General features: G+C 36.5%; 2 protein-coding genes across 3 annotated transcripts; both read left to right on the forward strand.

The window, feature by feature from the left end:
* Positions 1-2,591: 2,591 nt before the first annotated feature.
* LOC147862491 (uncharacterized) lies at positions 2,592-7,128 on the forward strand. Its single transcript, XM_087321123.1, has 6 exons — positions 2,592-3,391; positions 4,870-5,050; positions 5,178-5,343; positions 6,074-6,244; positions 6,328-6,482; positions 6,712-7,128. The coding sequence occupies exons 1-6, from the start codon at positions 2,839-2,841 to the stop codon at positions 6,959-6,961; spliced, it is 1,476 nt and encodes a 491-aa protein (XP_087177249.1). The 5' UTR covers positions 2,592-2,838; the 3' UTR covers positions 6,962-7,128.
* A 2,411-nt stretch (positions 7,129-9,539) lies between these two features.
* On the forward strand, positions 9,540-12,431 carry LOC147862492 (transcription factor bHLH115-like). 2 transcript variants are annotated; one of them, XM_087320891.1, is made up of 5 exons: positions 9,540-9,817; positions 10,732-10,794; positions 10,959-11,036; positions 11,627-11,801; positions 11,875-12,431. In XM_087320891.1, the coding sequence occupies exons 1-5, from the start codon at positions 9,702-9,704 to the stop codon at positions 12,124-12,126; spliced, it is 684 nt and encodes a 227-aa protein (XP_087177017.1). In that variant the 5' UTR covers positions 9,540-9,701; the 3' UTR covers positions 12,127-12,431. The 2 variants fall into 2 exon arrangements, with proteins under 2 accessions (XP_087177017.1, XP_087177018.1); XM_087320892.1 differs by having other exon boundaries at positions 9,542-9,817; positions 11,627-11,789.
* Positions 12,432-13,711: the final 1,280 nt, after the last annotated feature.

Raw genomic sequence — 13,711 nt, forward strand, 5'->3', positions numbered from 1 at the left:
CACTCTAATTGTTGAATTCGCAAATCAAGCAATTCTTCCATGCTCACCTCTTCTCTCTATAGAATAGATGTCCATGACATAATTGATTCTTCTACCGACATGATGGGCTTTTGGCCAAGTATCAATTCGGCTTACATGTATCCTATTACCAAACTATGCGTTGTCCGATCCGCACATAGTGCATAAGGTAGCATGCATGGCCAATCTCTTATTTTTACCTTTACAACTTTTCACGATTGCCTTAACTATTGGGCGATGTCCTCTTTCGATCTTTCCATTGGCTTTTGGATTATAAGCAGTTGTAAGTGATAACTTGACCCCTATCCGACTGAAGAGTTGTCTAGCTTCATCAGAATTAAGTTCACCTCTATCTGCAATTATTTTACCAACACACCCATAATGACAAATTACATCTTTTAACAAAAATTTACATACAACTCTAGTTGTTTTTTGTCGTAGTGGTCTTCCTTCTACTTGGTTTGTAAGGTCTTCTCTTGCTAGTACTAAATCTCGCATTTGACCTTCCCCAAGTGGCACTGTCACTAGATTGACCATCCATTTATAATGCATTGATGCTGAATATGTTGGTTTTAGCTCATCTCGATACTGAATAGTTGAATACCTCTGGCAGACCTCACAGGTTTCCACAAATTTCATTATATCTTTATAGATATGTGGCCACCAATACTTTTCTTTTAACTTCATGAATGTCACCTATATGCCTCTATGTCCTGCGCACAAACTATCATGGAATTCAATAATTAATTTTCTCTTAATATCATCCTTACAAATGACTCAAAGAGGATTTTCGGTTGGCCTTTTTGGATGCCTCCATAAATGTCCTTCATGTAAAAAAAACTTGAATGCCCTTCTTTGAAATTCATTTAATTGTTTCTTCGATCATGATAGGTTGGCTTCTTGAGTCTTTAAAAAGTTTCCTAGTTCTAACCATTGACCTTCATACTCCGTGTCTTTGAACATTATGTTTACATTAAACTTATCATGAGGCTCAATAGATACTCGATGAGCAACTTGATGGCTTATAGTTGCCCAATTATTATCTTCAGTTTGCATTACCTTTTCATTTATGAACCTTGCTCTTGCATTACCTTTTCAGTTTGCAATTGGGTTTTCTTTGTCCTTTAGATGCCGTAATTATGGGTTCATGGTTCTGATGTACACAATCCACCAAAGCATTGCAATATCTGGTGTCGTGTAGCTTGTTATCATTCCAATGAGTGGCAAACAATTTGTTTCAACCACTACATCAACTCCAATCAAGTAATCTCTATTTGTTTTTAATGCAGTACGAAACCCCACAATTCACGTTTAACTTGTGCATCATTTCTTTGTCTTTCATTCAATATCTTTGCTCCAAACCTGATAGCATATCAATATTGCTCTTCATCTTCTTGGTTTATAACCCAACCAATCCCAATCGGGCTAGTATCAACTATCACTATAATTGGTCTTTCACCTTTGTAACTTGGTTGACAAAGAATTGGAGCTTTCAATAATGCTTCTTTCAATTGTTGAACAACTTGTGTATGTTCATTAGTCCAAATAAACTTCTTCCCTTTTCTTAAAAGTTGGTAGAGAGGATATGAGACATGTGTAAAGTGTGGTAACCAAATATGATAAAACACACATGCACCTAAAAATCTTCTCACCTCTGTTGCTGATTTACAATCCTCCGTCATATTTTTTATTGTATTAATTTTGATCGGTGAAGGGTTCATTCCATACCACCCACACATATGACCAACTATCAAAACTTCGTTGTGCCCAAAGCTTGACTTTGTTCGTGACAGTGTCAAATGTACTTGCTCAAGCTTATTTACAATCTTTTCACAATCATTAATGTGATCCATCATAAACTTTCTGCAACCATTTCCAACCATAATCTCATCTTTCTCTCTTTCTAAGCATACCTTAATAAGAATATCATATAAAAATGGCATAGTTACCTTTGGGATGTACTCATGTGGAACTTTGTTCATTGCATTCATCATATGAGCAAACTGAGTTTGTTGCACAAATCAAGTGAAACTATTGTGTACCTGCGTGTGAAACAAGTGTGAATTGTCTCTTTGGCCCATTTAATGAGGAAATTCAACAACCTAGATCTATCAAAGCATAGATGGTAAGAATGTTCTAGATCTATTAAGAATAGTCTAATGAAATAATAATGGTCATGGGGACCTCTCTTCCGATGGAGGACATCCGAAAATTGTTGTTGTCTTGTAGTATTTCATCATAGGTCTTGTTGGCTTGTCTCGTCTTACGATCTTTGACTCTAACGAGGCCTTGGAATGAAGCAAGCGAAGTCTCATAGGGTTGTGGAGCGCGAAATTTACGTAATGATGCATGCGATAACTTGCAAGTGTTCTGAGGGCAACAAGCATATGTGAGATGGATAATATTGTATATGAGAGCATATTCCTTAGTAGCAGAAAACTCCAATTGGATCAGAGAGAGAGAGAGAGAGAGAGATTGCCATGTAATTTTGTACTCCTATGTGGCAAACATTGACACTAGAAAGGATAAGGCCACTTTGGGTCTCTCTCTCTCTCTCTCTCCGAGGTGGGCTAATCCCCTGTTCCCAGCAGAAGAAGAAGAAGAAGAAGAAGAAGAAGAAGAAGAAGAAGGACAGAGGACAGACTAGAATAATATAATCCTCTGTTTCCAGAAGAAGGCTAAACTAAGTGGAAATTAGAGGAAGAAAGCTCGGGCTTTTAGAACCGCGCGTAGTCCTCTGTTGTAGTTTCGTCATTGCCAGTGCCAATCGGGTCTTGCTTCGTTTCTACAGGTTTTGCACATTTGTTTTTCCTGAATCAAATGGTTGGGGCATCCTCTTCTACTTCTTCGTTGATGAGTCTGCAGCAGAGTAGAATCTTGACTCCATACTACGCATGTAAAGGTACACCAACTTCTTCTAACTGCAATTTTAAGCTTCATTTTGTCTCCGTGAATAAGAAGAGGAAGAAGAAGGAAGGAAGCTTGTTTGGTAGCCATGGCGCAGTTTCTATCGCAAGGAAGAATAAGAATAATGTTGCATGGATCTTTCCATCGGAAGCTTCTTTCGTGAAGGATTTTAAAGAGAATGACAAGAGAAGGAATGTTACAGTCTCTCCATGTAATTCTTTGAAGGCTTCTGTGGGAGAAACAGAGGTAAATGTATCGAAAAGTTCATCAGAAGATTTGATTAGGAAAGAGTTGAGTTCTTTGGATGCTTATTTTGACAAGCTTCAAGGGAAAGATCAAGTGAACAAAGAGGTTGTGAAAATGAATGTAACCAAATCTACTCTTGCCTTAAATGATGCTTCAACAGAAAATGCTTTGAGAAGTGAACTAAACTCCTTAGAACAATATTTGGATAAGCTTACTCAAGGTGTGTCCATTCTCTCCCTATCCTTATATATGTACGAACATGTATATGTATATACATACGTATATGTGTGCATTTGTATATGTATATGTATGTATCTATGTCAAGATTCATTTAGTCATTAGTGTTTTCCATGTATGTGTGCATTTGTATCTTTATGTATCTATATCAAAATTCATTTAGTCATTTAGTGTCTCCCTAAACTAGATGGCATTTCAATTGTAACTTCGGGTTGCATTTAATGGCCAATTTTGGCCTGTAAGAGATGCGCCACATGTTTTTCGCTGTTAATGGAATCAAATTTTATGCTGATCTTTTATGGGAGGCATTATGAACCTTGAAAGTCTTGTGACATGTTATGAACATTATGCACAAATCTCATTAGAGTGATTTACCCATGTCTACACCGTAAGACATTAACAATCAAATGTGAACCTAGCATGTCACAGGTTAGGAGCACCCTACAAAAAACTCATTATAGTTGCATATAATAAAGAAATTAAGTGAGGACCTCTACCACCAGTAGCATTTAGATGTCACCAGTCATCGTCCCATGTGCAAGAATCCATCTTAATCACTGATGCTGCTGTACTTTATACCAACCTTGATCATGAGAAGGTACACGGTATAGATGATCAAGGTGTGGTTATGTGTGTCCATCTGTTTGGATGGAGTTGTGTTGGGAATGAACCTAGGCTTTCGTGGTGATTCAAAACTGGGCGAAATTCTAAAGGATGATTCATTATTCCCTTAGCCTGTTTCCTATCTGTATGATTTGTTATACCTGTCATGTTTGCAATGTTTTACAGTGATCGACTGAGCATATGCTTGTTGGCATGTGTAACTTGTGTATCTATTGCAGCCACTTAGCAAATCCAGTCAGCGTCCCTGAGTTTGCATCTCAATTTTCAAATAGATTAGGGTTGAAGTTTTAGTGATTTTGTGAGACTGGAAATTGGGCAACTTGGTATGTACAATAGATTGAAGCTTGTAATGGTTACAGTTTAAACCACACGGATATTGCTGGATATAGTATAGGGTATGGCATGTTCACATATCTAGCCAGCTGAGAACCTGTGCTCAAGAAATAGATTGTTGGGTGGATAGTAAGACTTTGTCTTCTAAATGTTTTCATTAATTATGAGGTTAATTATTTCATGAAAAGATTGTAATTCTGATATTGTTCGTCTAAATACACATTGGTTTAAAAAAATTTATGCATACCCTTTCTTATTAACCTGGGTATATGCATTAGGATTATGATTGATTTATGATCAATTATAAAACTCTGGAAACCACCTTTCTTTCATTTTATGTTGGAGTATTTTTGGAATTTACCAAATTTTCTTCTATGGTGGTTGTATGCCCTCCATTTTACCAATTTTTCTTCTTTCACATTTTATGTTAGGTATATGCACCTCTAAATTGACTTATATGCAATCGAATAACTTTGCTAGTTACCGGTATTTTTATCATTCTAGGGTCCAACTCTAAACAACCATCAATAGATTCTCAGCAACCATCAACAAATTCTATGCAAGACTTGGAAACCGTAATCAAGGAGATGACACCAAGCATGCAAATATCTTCATTTCAAGAAGCATTGGGGCAAGATTCAGAGCTTGAACCAGATGATTCAGTTGCCTCAGAATCCTATGTTGTGTGAGTGTTTTATTTAACCTTCACTTCATTTTGATATTTCCTTATGAGCTTTCTGAACATCCCTACTTGGGGGGCTTGATGAATCATGGAATTTATCACTGAGCCCATTTCTAATGTCTCTACAAAGGTACGCCATTGTTGCCATCAATATAGCTGTATATCTTTTCGGCCTTGCAAGTCCAGTTGATACTGTGGGAGTGGGAACTTCCACTTTGCCTGTGCTTTATGGGGCCAAAGTGAATGCACTTATTCTTGGGGGTGAATGGTGGAGGCTGATTACTCCTATGTTTCTTGTAAGTGTTTCATATCTTTCTTACTTTGGGTCACAACTAGTAACCTTAGTCTTTCTAATGAGAATCGCCATGTCAGTTATAAAGCATGAACATGGAAAGCCTCTTGAATTGCATATCCTGTCTTGAATCCATTCTTATCTTACATATTGAGACTCGACTTAGAGCAGTAATGTTGTCTCAAAAGTAACATCCCACTATCACCATTTAATCTGAACATGGAAAACCTCTTGAATTGCAGATCCATTCTTGAATCCATTCTTATCTTACATATTGAGACTTGACTTAGAGCAGTAATGTCGTATCAAAATTAACATCCCTATCACAATTAAATCTGACTCAAGGTATAAACAATCAATGATAATTTAGGTGAGGGTAATGATTCCTACCCAACTGCCTCCTTTAACTTGGGCGAATTATCCTTCTAGAAGGCTTATATAAGTGATGCCTTCAAATTTGCCAGATATTTCATCTCGGATCTTACGTCCTCAGCTCATATATCGAGAGAGAGAGAGAGAGAGAAATATTAACGTCTTTTAAGAGGCCAAAAGGGCCAAAAAGACCAAACAAGTGATTACATCTTAAGTGTTGTCTTGTCTTTGAGAACAACAAATAAATAAATAAAAAGAAGTAAATAATACTCCGTAAATATAAAAGTATATAAGATAAAAAGAGATGAGAGAGAGGGAGAGCTGCTCATTCAGTAACGTCAAATTATCCACGTAATGTGCAGCACTCAGGATTTCTGCATGTTGCTCTCAGCTCCTGGGCTTTGTTATTTTTCGGGCCACAAGTAGAAAGTGTCTTCGGATCTCTGGCGTTTGGCATGATATACTTTCTAGGTGGTCTATGTGGTAATACTTTTAGCTACTTCTTCACACCGGCGGCGACTGTTGGTGGAACAGTAAGGTTTTGTGTTAAGGTCTTGACGCTCTCTTTATGTGGACAACTTGTTTTAAAGCTTTGGTTTTGGTTTTGTATATCTAGGGACCTCTCTTTGCGCTTTTTACTGCCTGGGTTGCTTACTTGTGGCAGAATAGAAAGGCAATAGGTGAAAAATCTGCAGATGATGGGATTAAAGCAACCACATTCATGAGTCTGCTGGTTTTTTGTTTGAGCATCCTACTCCCCACTGATGAGTGGTATGCATATACATTTATCATCCCTTAAAACAATCTTCTATACTTGAATAGCATATACACACAGAGGTTGAATAATACTGAATCTTATCATGATGAATGAATGGTATATATAACAACTCTTAGGAGACTCTTGTATACATGAATAATACCATCACAGAGAATCATCATCCTCATCATAAAAAGCCATATGCATTGAAGCTGAACAGTGCTTACTTGATAATTAATACAGGATCCATGTGGGAGCTTTGTTCCCTGGCTTATTTTTCGGTGCTTTCTCATCTCCTGTTCTAGAAGTTGCGGTTGATTCTGAGGTAAACAAGAAGAAGGAGACCAAAGGGGGGGCTTATGCTATCTATGATAGCCCATCAATGTTGAGTCTGACCTTTGTGTTCATCATATGTACTGCACTCTGTTTTGTTGTGCTATCTCTCTTTGACCCTTTTGCTGAGTTAGAGCTTCTAGATACTCTACCTTTCTGATCATGATTAAATTCATTCTAGTGTTTCACCTTTTTTGGTTTGGTGAAGGCTATGCCAAATGTAGATATATAACTCTAGCTCTAGCTAGCCAGCTATACATGTACTATGGAGGAAGAATGTATGATTTTGAGGTATTATTAGGAAGGGTATATTGTGCTTTTTAACTATTATGCCCGATGCCCTTGGTGCCAAATCCCCTTCTTTTTCAGTGCTTAAATTCTGGTTATGATAACATTTGTGCCTTCAAATTGCCATCAAAATTTATTTATCCCCTCTAGTCTATTACTTATATCGTTAGGGATACATGTGTTCGCCTGATTAATTCTACACATTCTGAAGGAGAGAAACAATGCCATTGTGAAAGGAAAGTCGATCAGACACAAAATAGATGATGAACAAGAGGAATGCTAGAGAAAGGAAAGTGCATCTGCATCAATTTGTATACGGCCTTTGAAAAGGCAGAATTTTTCAGCTCTCTTCAAAGAAGAATTTGAGAATATTTGAGCAAATAATGATAATGATATCAATTGAGTTATTATCAGGGAGACATTATTATCTAATGTTTTCTACATGTGTACAAATTCAATACTAAAAATCTTGAATTGTGTCATTGAATGAACATTCAGTATCACAATGCTACAATATGTTTTCTCATCACGCATTTCTTCAAGGTTTTAGAGTTTTATATGCTGTAAGTGTTATTCAATTAGTTTTCGTATATAATTTCCAAAATTATTATTATTATTATTTCCAAAAAAATCTCCTTCCATTAGTTATAAATTTCCAAAATTATTTGTTTGACTGTTCACAAGATATATATACTCATGCAAAAAATTCCACAAAAAGAAACAGACATTATCTTGACTAAAAATAAGTGATATGTTGATTATGATCGAACTCATTATTACTCTTTTATCACATCAGCAAACAATTGCATGATGCTTGAGACTGTAATAATTGCTTAATACACGTCATGTCATTGTTTGAAGTGATATGATGGGTTCCATGATTGCTGAAAAGAAAAAGACACCCTTTGGTGATGTTGTTCAAGGTCAATGATTCATGAGCTATCCAAAACAAACAATCCGGCCACTTGATTATGCATTGACCATAATACCAATAGGAGCATGAAATTGTACATGCAGCCATGTTCTCTAACCTAAATTGCTTAAATTTCTTAAAAATCATACTCTCTTAACCTAAATTTGTAAAATTTGTTAAGGTTCATATTCAAAACTTCAAAAAAATTCATCGATGCATGCACACTTGGATGATCGTTTTTATGAAATTGTTGAACTTGTAAAACACATTTTTCGAATATTAAATATCTCATTCATGTATGGTGATTTGGAGGTTCATTTGGTTTCGTGGCTTAATAGATTTCTCCAAATGCCACACACCATCATGAGGCATTTTCTTTATGAATTTGAGAAAATGGTGTGGTGCTTCGATTTTAAGGTTCAAGAAGGAATATAACATTGATTATTGATTAAACGTTTTTTTATACCATTTCAGCCTACATCATCAACCCATTTGTACATTTTTTTCTTTCTAGAAATTCCATATCAACAACCACGAACTTTATTCATTTCAATCACAATCCTTAACTTAATGAATGGTGTACATTTGCAAACTTTTTCACCTTCCTTTTATTCACATTGAAGAGTCACAACAAAATCTAATCTTTGTGAGCACATGCAAGCATCTTTAGAGTCCAATTATATCTTGGTTTAGAATATATTGTTCTCAAAATGGTTCCACCTATTTAGCATGTCAAGCCCAATAACGCACACAAGTTTCACAATAGGTTGCTAAGAGATCTGAATATTTTATTTTTCAGTATTGTTATCGTTAAGCGTGATGAGGAACCTAGTGACACGAGTTCCCTTTACATACTCATGTAAAAGACATCCACCATGAATATGATAGTGCATTATCGCATGAATACAAAGTCAATTTTTATCAATTCAAAATATTCTTTACTTGAGATCTCTATCATCTTAAATTACAAAGTTCAAAGCACAACTTGGGCAACAAGAGCATCAAGACTTAGACATCACCAACTAGATGGATGTTGCAACCAAGACCATATAGCAAATATTTGTGGCCGAATCACTTTATGCATTCAATTCATCTACTCTAGGTAGTAAAAAGGATATTAAACAATAAAAAATTCAAAAACGGAGGCACCCACGATGATGACCAATTGTATAGGCTAAGAGGCATGATACTTCTATAAGGAGCTAGCTACAAGGCTCACAAAGTGATCCGTGAGAAACCGACAAAACCATCAATTGAAAGTCTCGATCATCTCTTATAATGGGTAGAAAAATTGCACACTTACAAAACAAGCTGGAAATACTACGAAGGTGTCGAGGAAAGCAAGCATGTCTAATTGATTTTACGGGAAATCAAAAGGGACAAGGTAATTTCTGGCAATGCAGTTAAATATCCCTCTAAAGATATCGCCATGACTTCTTTCCCATTGATCAATCAATCAATCGGAAGACTAAAAGGCATCCAATCCATCCATTTATCATTCATGTATATATATACACACATACATATATTGTTCCTTTTGTCTTTTGTACTATGAATCAATTGTCTGCTCCTTTAAGGCTTGATCAGGAGGTTAGCACACTCCCTGTCCTTTCTGTTTTTTCTCGTGCTGCCACACAGCTATGGAGCGATGAATTGAGGAGAAGAAGAAGTACACAGAACAAAGGAAGGAAGAGGAGCTATGTCTTCTCCAGCTGAGAGTAAGTGGATGGCTTCCTTATTGCAAGATAACTTTTTGAATGATGACGATCCTTCTCAGAGCTTCTGGTGTGGCCTTAACCAAGAAGCAGAACTGAGGTATATGAGAGAGAGAGAGAGAGAGAGAGGTGTTAAAGTGTTTCTTTGGTGAGAAATGATGGTGGGTTTCTTTTGGTGATGTTCTAAACGTGGACACATTTCATAAGGGACATAGTTTTTTCTATATGATGATTGAGGAGCATGCAAGGCTCAAGTTCTTTACCTGCCCAGTTGCTATAGCCATTTGAATTTTATCACAACTTTGGCATCATTAACCACAGAAACTTTTGTCACCCTTTCAGCGGGTTATATTCAGCGAGCCAGAGCTTTACCATCCTTCCATCATAGGGTAGATGTTTGATTGCTGTGGGTATTCGGGTCTATGGCACATTTGAAGAATGAGAAATGGGTTCTCCTTTGATGGTCTCCATGGAGTACCACAACATGTATGTAGGCTGACTGGAAAATTGATTTGGCAATTTTTGCAACTGATCCCTGCAGGAACCCTGTCCTCAAAGGAGTTGCCTTTGTGTCAGATCAGGGAAAGGAGAGAGATATGCTGTTAATAGACGAAATGGCCAAGAATGATTGATGGGGCTGATGAAGACGAGTATTAGAGAATAGTCTATTTTGGTAATATCGTATGTATCTTTAGAGAATAACCAAGAGTTTTCGGTGTGGTTAAGATGTTGAATAGCGAAGAATTCTTTACCGCGATTAAGAGAAATGAATCAAATTTTGAAGTTGCGTGTAGTTTAGTTTTATGGTAGTTTTTTTAGAAATACCCTGTGGATTCACAAATTGTTCGTGTCAGACTGGAAGATGAGAGGAGAGAGACTGGTGAGTACATGTAATAGCTAAGAATCTAAGATGAGATTGTCTCAATTTTGTGTTGCATTTATTTACTTGGAATGCAGGCCACATTTCTTTTCTTGTTTTCTGATATAATGATTCCTGTAAACGATGATTTACAGTGTTCATTATTCTTCTTCTTGCAAGAAAGACAAGGATTATGAGAAGGCAAGTTCAAAGAAAAGGTACCACAAGATGCACCTGCAAACAATGTGAAAAATAGTTCTCTTCTCTTGTGTTTCTTATTCAATCTGAGGAATAACTTATTATGAGCATCAGTAGGATATTGTTATCATGGTTTACAGTTGCTCTCTTGGTGTCCTCATTTTGATCTTTACTTTTATCTGAGGTTGCCAAATGAATTACACCATGGATCCTCCAACAAAGCGTGCCGGGAAAAAATGCGAAGAGATAAATTGAATGAGAGGTGATATATCAACCCACTGTTTATTCCATTATAGATTGGTAGGTTTTTTGTGCTGGTTACTTAATTCAAGGACTAAAAGACTGGAAGGAAAGTGGCCTGGTAGTGTATTATTCATGTTAGCAATGAAGGAATCACTCTCTTTGTGTGAAGGATAACAGGTTAAGACTAATAAAACTTTATGCTGATTTGGATTAAATGCAATTGAGGACTATAAAGAATGTAAATAAATGGGTAGTCTGTTTGAACTCTCACTAGCAATGATGGAATTTGCCTGCTTGTGAAGGATAACAAGTTTAAACGCATAGAAGTTCATAGTGATTCTGGATGGAATTTCTCATGGTAGTGTCCATGCTGTACCAGGCTTGTTTTGGTTGTTCACAGCACGATAATGTGTTTTAAATCTTTTTCTTCATGATGTTACTTTATGGAGCTGGAGATATGAAATGGAATTGCCTCCCAAATTACCCAGTTAAACAGTGTTCTTGTAAATTATGGTGTAAGCTTCTAAATTGCAAAAAGTTAGGACTATTTGGGTGTGTTTTCCAATCATATAAGTAACTGGAGAATATTAATTTAACAAACTTCAATAGGTTTCTGGAGCTGAGCGCAATTGTAGGGTCAGGGAAGACCCCTAAAACGGACAAGACAGCCATTCTTGCAGATACATTCTGTATCCTGAATCAGCTAAAATTAGAAGCACAACAATTGAGAGATTGCAATGAACAGCTCCTGAAGACAATAAAAAAGCTCAGAGTTTGTTTTGTGGTTGATTTTTTCTTATATGAGCTAGGTGTGGGAATACAATAAGAGTTTTATAGTTAAAACAATATTCTTTCAGGTGGAAAAAAGCAAGCTTTGGGAAGAGAAATCGAGGCTGAAAAAAGAGCATGAAAAGTTGGAAAAACAACTCAATGGTGTTAGTTTGCCGTCTATATATATGCCACCACAGATGGCATATGCGGTACCTATGGCTAACAAAGCTGCATATATCAGTAGATGTACTGGAATGACACCAGGAATGTGGCAGTGGATGCCTCCTGGAGTTCTAGATACATCACAAGATCATGTGCTCCGTCCACCTGTTGCTTGAACATTTGTAATATAAACACTGAGCCTTAAACACTAAATATCTTATGAACCAATATCTAGATCCTTATATTAACACTGGTACAGTAACTGTAGAATAATACAGGATCTTCATCAAAACTGGCACTATTTGATCAACACTCCATGTGTATGCTTCCGCTGTGATCCTTAAATTAACACTGGTACAGTAACTGTAGAATAATACAGGATCTTCATCAAAACTAGCACTATTTGATAAACACTCCATGTGTATGCTTCCACTGATATAGTAACCTAGAATAAATAATAGATGTCAGCAAAGGTTGCATCCGCTGTAATGAGAAACACGCAACACCTGACCATGTAACTGCCATCTTATTTGCCTTCATAATATTAGCACTTGGGCAGGAACCTACACAAATGGAATTTTGATCAACACAAGATTTGCTCCTGTTCCAACTGCTGTTAGAGCAATTGTATGATCTTTACTAATAGGACTTTGATTAAAACTGATATAGTGACTCTAGAATAAAATGGAAACCTGAGCCAAAGTTTCATCATTTGAGCCTCACTCGACTTTTGTTTGTGTTCAACGTTTTCTTGAATGTGATTTTTTGGGTTTTGTCAGTATTTGATCTTACCACCACCCAGGTATCCTGCAGGGCATTATCTGAGCATGAACGCCTGTGGTTGATTTGGCATGACAAGTTTCACATTTTTGTGGAATTTGTTCATACGGTTACCAATATTGAGGTTGAGTTTGATTAAGCACCATAGTATGTACATATTCCCCTCGATTAGCTTTGCAGATTAGAGAAGATATGCCTATGATCAATGTTAAACAAGATGTCCTCATCTTGTATAACACGTGTCTTTTTTTTATCTCCGAGGATGAGCTTTACTGGATAAGAGTTGACAATCAAGCTAACAGTTCTTCATTGAAAATTCCCATGTGCTCATGTAGCTCCATCAATTTCTGTATCTTTGCTTGAAGGTACTATTTCTACTTTATATCTAAAATGGATGCATATTATAATGCCCATTGTAATAATTTCATAATGCTAATATTCTTTTCCCCATCCTCATTTCAAGTGTTGATTTTATCGTCTGAAAATAATAAATTTTCCGAACTTTTCAGTACAGTAAATAAGTAGTTACCGTGAATGGATGGATGGATTTACTATATTATTTGAGAGACGGGAAAAGTGATTGGGATTCTTGAAATGATGTTTTTTGTTTCGACGATACATGATGGGATTTGTTGAATGCAGAGACATGGTACATGATGGAACATACAAAAGTCTTCGAAGGTGCACTTTTGTTGGAGCATGATTCCTGATAGTTTATTGTAATTTACAATAAATGGAAACACATGCCTTTAGATGGCCCTAGATTTATATGTAAGACAGCTTTCTCATTTAATAGATGCAACAGTGTTCCATGTAAAAAATGAGTGGTCATTAGGGCATGACCAAGATATATGCACATAAATTTAAGGTGGATTTCTCAGTTAACTGATTGTCCAGTGATTCTTGTGCAAAATGAGTGGTTATTAGGGCATGACCAAGATATGCACGTAAGTGTTGAGGGCTAGGAGCATCGAAGAGTAT

Source organism: Azolla caroliniana, unplaced genomic scaffold (assembly GCF_043228905.1).
Source record: "Azolla caroliniana isolate FFs.n. ecotype wild unplaced genomic scaffold, voAzoCaro1.0.p SCAF_6, whole genome shotgun sequence".
NCBI classification, from domain to species: Eukaryota; Viridiplantae; Streptophyta; class Polypodiopsida; order Salviniales; family Salviniaceae; genus Azolla; species Azolla caroliniana.